Source organism: Bison bison, unplaced genomic scaffold (genome assembly GCF_000754665.1).
Source record: "Bison bison bison isolate TAMUID 2011002044 unplaced genomic scaffold, Bison_UMD1.0 scf7180017864092, whole genome shotgun sequence".
In the NCBI taxonomy this organism is placed as follows: domain Eukaryota; kingdom Metazoa; phylum Chordata; class Mammalia; order Artiodactyla; family Bovidae; genus Bison; species Bison bison.
The window spans coordinates 2,246,500-2,252,222 of NW_011494664.1; the positions used below are offsets into that span (position 1 = coordinate 2,246,500).

A 5,723-nucleotide genomic window follows, 5' to 3' on the forward strand; every position below is an offset into this window, starting at 1 on the left:
AAATCACTGCAGATGGTGACTGCAGCCATGAAATTAAAAGATGCTTACTCCTTGGAAGGAAAGTTATGACCAACCTAGATAGCATATTCAAAAGCAGAGACATTACTTTGCCAACAAAGGTTTGTCTAGTCAAGGCTATGGTTTTTCCTGTGGTCATGTATGGATGTGAGAGTTGGACTGTGAAGAAGGCTGAGTGCTGAAGAATTGATGCTTTTGAACTGTGGTGTTGGGGAAGACTCTTGAGAGTCCCTTGGACTGCAAGGAGATCCAACCAGTCCATTCTGAAGGAGATCAGCCCTGGGATTTCTTTGGAAGGAATGATGCTAAAGCTGAGACTCCAGTACTTTGGCCACCTCATGCGAAGAGTTGACTCATTGGAAAAGACTCTGATGCTGGGAGGGATTGGGGGCAAGAGGAGAAGGGGACAACAGAGGATGAGATGGCTGGATGGCATCACTGACTCGATGGACATGAGTCTGAGTGAACTCCGGGAGTTGGTGATGGACAGGGAGGTCTGTCGTGCTGTGATTCATGGGGTCGCAAAGAGTTGGACACGACTGAGCGACTGATCTGATCTGATCTGATCTGAGCCTTGTTGTCTGTGAGTTGAGGAAATCAAGACACATGACCTAAAATACAAGCCAGAACAGTGGAACAGGTCTGTCTTAGATAATCTTCCCTATAAAAAAGACGGACTTGAATAAAGTAGTAGGTTGTGTCAGATTAGGGAAATTCTTGCATGCCAGGCTCAGAGTAGGTGCTCAGAATATTGGTCCATTACATCCATGGTACCCTGAAGAGGGCAGAACAGGAGAGAGTGGAGAGTGGAGAATGGGAGACTAGTTAGAAAACTGAAGATGCAATGCCATGCTGGAGGTGATGAGGTCTGAATTAAGAAAGAGAAGAGACAGGACCACAGGTTGCAAGCCTGTCCTTGGATGGCACCTTTGTTAGGGACTGAGTCAACACCCATTCTGATCCAGATACCAAGTCCAGGCTCGAAATGTTCATGGCAGTGAAGAGCATGGAAAGCATGAGACAGAAAGTGGGGATGTGGCAGAGAGCAAGACAGAAATGTGCATGCATGCTAAGTCACTTCAGTTCGGCTCTTGGAGACCCCATGGACTATAGCCTGCCAGGCTCCTCTGTCCATGGGATTCTCCAGGCAAGAATACTGGAGTGGTTGCCATTTCCTTCTCCAGGGGATCTTCCTGACCCAGGGATTGAACCCACATCTCTTATGTCTCCTGCATTGGCAGATGAATTCTTGAAAGGACACATCTAAATGCAATGTGCCAAGTGCTAGCTGCAGTACAAATAGGATGATAATGGGGACAGAGGAAGCAATTTTTGAACTGTGAGTTCCTCCTTTCACCTTTCCAGATCCACTCTCCACCTTTCTCCACTTTGCTCTCTGACCCGCCCTCCAGGAGGCTGAACTATATGGACCACAGTAGGCTTCTCATCCTTGGCATCTGGCTGTATATCAGAGGGCAAGGGGAGAGAGAGGGCAGAGCATTGATCCCCTTCACTTCCAGAAGTTAACCTTGAGTTAGCCTTGTCCCTCGCTGAGTCAGTGCCCCTCCTGAGGTGGTCTATTCTACAGGATTCGCCTTCTGGGTTTTGGTTTACCCTTCTCTCCTCCAAGGCCTGACTTATGACAGCTCTGCAGTTACAATCCCCTTTCTTATGCCCCAGCTGTAACTCTGTAATTCATTCCTTTATCCCAGTTTGATTATATTAATATCTCTAACTCTTGGTGGGACTCTCACTGGTATATGCTGGACCTTTGAAATAAGAATTTGCAAGTCTTCTGGACTTTTTCCCTTAGTAAACTATGAGCTCTTCTATGAGAAGTTATGTCTTGTCAATCTTAGTTCTGTTTCTCCCCAGCTTCACTGTTTACCAAGATTTCCATTCACAGTGGTTGTTCATTGTTTGTTAGAAGATGTTAATTTCTCCTCAGTCACAACCGTTTCTTTAACCCTAGCTGGTCCTGTTTGGCTCAGTCAATCACAAATATTCCCCTCTGAGTCTATGTCCCTGGCAGGATGACCAAGGCAAGGAGCTAAAGCTTCATTTTCTCTTTCACCTTCTGGCTGTTCTTAATTCACTGTTTCTTAATCAAGAAGCTAAGTGTTCCCACTAAGGCCTTTTCCTGCCCAATACCCCAAAGGGTACAGATTTCACTTCAATGTCAGATGCATGTGACCTCAGAAAAGACCCTAAATCTCTGTCATAATTTCCAAGATTGCAAAATCAAGATAAAACTAATACCAACTTCATGAGTGGCTGGAAGAATAAAAACAAATGTGATGTTTCATAGAATTTACTGTCTTTCTCATGAAATATATCAGTGACTTGAAATAACAAGCATTCTCTCCACCCCCGCTCTACTTTCTTTGACTGTTTTCATGAGGTAAATACGGCATTAAAACATCGAGCACAATCATAATAACAACTGACATTTCCTGAGTACTTTTCTCCCTGCCAGGAACTATTCTAAGCACTTATATATGTCATTTCATTTAATCTCCATAAGAACCATGTATGATAGAGTCTTCTTTATCCCAATTTTACAGATGAGGAAAAACAAGGCACAAAGAGATGAAGTGACTTGCTCAAGGTCAGGAGCTGGAATTGAAACCTAGGAAACTCCATCCAAAGTCAGTAAGCTGTTAACCCTTAGCTTACCCAGTCTCATTCCTTTACATTCCCTGTGACATATGTGAAGACAAATCATATAGACTGGCCAGAGTTAATGAACTATCATGGGGAAATTATTAAGGGACTGAGAGTAAAGTTTGCACGTGTGGAAATTCTTGCAAATTAAACTTCAGCTCAGGTGTTGCACTCCAAAATTCAAATTCAATCCATTGTGTCTGGTTAACTGAACAGCATTCTTAGTATCTCAGTGTTGTCAAAGACACGTATTCTAGCCAGAGACTCACCTGAACTTAGCGCATGCTCCACTTCTTGCATGATCACCCCAGGGGAGGTGGTGGTGGTCTCCATGTCTATCAGTATACAGGTCACTTTGGGGGGCACAGTTGCTTGAGGCGTGGCCTCTGTGGGCACTGACTCAGACGAGGCATGTGAAGTAGGTGTGAGAGTAGAGCTGTGCTCCTCCGTGTGGGACTCCGGTGTGGTTGGGGCTCCTGTGGGCTCGGTGCTGGTCTCAGCAGAGCTGTGGCTGGTGCTGATGGAGGCAGATGGAACCTCAGGTGGTGAGGTTGACGGGGGTAAGGGCGATGAGGCTGGCACTTGAGGGGAGGTGAGGGTGGGAGACTCAGCAGGGGGCTGTGATCCTGTAGTGGGCACGCCAGCCTCTGGAGTGTCTGAGCTGTGTTCCTCAGGCGTGGGTGTTAAGTGGACCCCACCACTTGTTGGTGAAGGGTCTGTGCCCTCCCAGCTGGAGGCAGGGCTGGTGGACTGCTCTTCTCTGGGCTCTGTGGAGATGTTCTTTGTGGGTAGAGATGTCGGGACAGGTGTTGGATCTAGGAGGACTGAGCTGTTGGATGGGCCACTGGTAGGGGAGGCAGGAGGACTTTGCGGAGAGCTGGTCCAGATGGCTGTCGGTGTGGTGGTCTCTGCCAGAAGAGAATCAGTAGAGGGGATGGATGCAGACACGCTCTGTAGCCTCAGCCCTGTAGAAGAGCCAGGACAGAAGTGGTTAATGTGTGAAAAAGTGCACGGCAAGGCTGTGTTACAGTATTTTCACAGGTCTTTCTCATTTTACACTGTGCCTCTGTAATTGTGAAGGTGACTTTAAAAATATTTTCATCCCACTAATTGCTCTCTCCTCCCTTGGTGACTATCAGTAGGAACCAGCCTGAAAGCTCAGCAGGAGCAATTAGTGGGTCAGTATGCACAAGTTCAGCCAATACATGGCCTGAACTAGCCTTGTCTGTGCTTGCTTGAAGCCATGCCCTTAAATACTGAGACGCTCTGCCGAAGTGACTTTATGAGAATCTGTCTGGACTGTTAAAGGGGTTGTTCCACAAGGCCTGCAGGGATGCCCGGCCTATGTGATGGGTTTGGGGAAGGGCAAAGCTGGTGGAGCTCACTGATTGGCTCTTCCTTGCCACGGGTGCTCACTGATTGGTTGCTCCCTGCTTCAGGGTTCTGAGCTCTGCAACCTGGCACAGGGATGCAAGGATTATGGGCTTGCCCTCTTGGGCGAATAAAGGTGTGAGCACATTTCCTGTGAAAGAGGAAAGGGGGAGAGCCCCGATTAAAAGCTGAGAAGAGGAAGGAATCTGAAGTCTGGAAATATTTTCTGAGACTAGGACCTGGTTGTCCCAAATTTGAGCCTGGGGTCTTTATTTTCATGTTGTTTTGCCATTTTTTTTCATATTTTGTAAAATTTTGGAATTAGTTTCCTTTCTTCTGTCTTCCCTACCTCCATTTATCCCATTCAGTTTCATTCATTTATTCAAGTATTTAATAAATGGCTTCTACGTACTTGTACTATGCTAGACACTGAGTTTATGATTTCACTTTTTATGTAGCACATCTCTCAATTGCCCCTCCACACCCCTTACCATTTCCCAATAAGCTTTTCCCCTGGTCATTTCCATCTCAGTGGATGGCAAGGCCTTTCGATCAGTTACTCAGTTAAAAATCCAAATATCATCCTTAATGCCTCTCTTTCCCTCACTGCCCCTCCTCCATCCAACCACCAGCAAATCATGATGACTGTACCTAGAAAATAGATCTGAATCCAGTCACTCCCTGCCACCTCCCTTATCATCTCAACATCACCTGAGCCACCAGTCACTTGTCTACATAACTGCCACCATCTCTTAATTGGTCTGCTAGCTTCCAGATTTCCTCCTTTCAGTCTACTTTTCACATAGCAGCCAGTGTAATATTTTAAAGTGATAAATCAAACTGATTTAAACTGATCAAAACCCTTCCAAGGTTATGCTTAGAAGAAAATCCAAAACTATTCCCTTTCATCATTCCATGTTCTCATCATTCTGGTTAATCTCTATTCAAATGTTAACCTCCTCCTTAGACGAATCTTCCCAGACAGTCCTAGCCAAAGTCATTCCTATTTCAGCCCCTTGCTTATGTTTTTCAAGGTTTAAAAAAATTTTTTTAGTGTTAAAATATACATTTAATGTTTTAACCATTTTTGAAGCGTATAGTTCATTGGCCCCAAGTACATTTTCATTATTGTTCAACAATCACCATCATCCATCTCCAGAACTTTTTCATCTTCCCAAACTGTACCCATGAAAAAATAACTCTCTATTTTCCCCTTTCCCCAGTCCCTGGAAACCACTATTTTACTTTATATCTCTTGAATTTGACTGCTTTAGGTACCTCATATAAATAGAATCATACAATACTTGTCCTTTTGTTTCTGGCTTATTTCACTTACTAGCAAAATATCATCAAAGTTCATCCATGTTATAGTGCATGCCAGAATTTCCTTCCTTCTGAAGGCTAAATAATATCCCATTGCAGACACCATCTTTTGTTTATTCATTCATCCAGCGATGGCCACTTGGGCTGCTTCCGCCTTTTGGTTATTGTGAGTAGTGTACACTCATGTGTACAAATATCTGTTTGGGACTATGCTTTCAATTGTTTGGGGTCTATGCCACCTCATGTGAAGAGTTGACTCATTGGAAAAGACTCTGATGCTGGGAGGGATTGGGGGCAACAGGAGAAGGGGATGACAGAGGATGAGATGGCTGGATGGCATCACTGAC

General features: G+C 45.0%; 1 protein-coding gene across 1 annotated transcript in view; it reads right to left on the bottom strand.

Moving 5' to 3' along the window:
* Nucleotides 1-5,723, bottom strand: part of PARM1 (prostate androgen-regulated mucin-like protein 1) — a 131,863-nt gene that overhangs the window by 45,608 nt on the left and 80,532 nt on the right. The window contains exon 4 of the mRNA XM_010838196.1: nucleotides 2,952-3,647. Within this exon, the coding sequence (XP_010836498.1) occupies nucleotides 2,952-3,647 (696 nt within the window). The remainder of the gene's footprint in view (nucleotides 1-2,951; nucleotides 3,648-5,723) is intronic.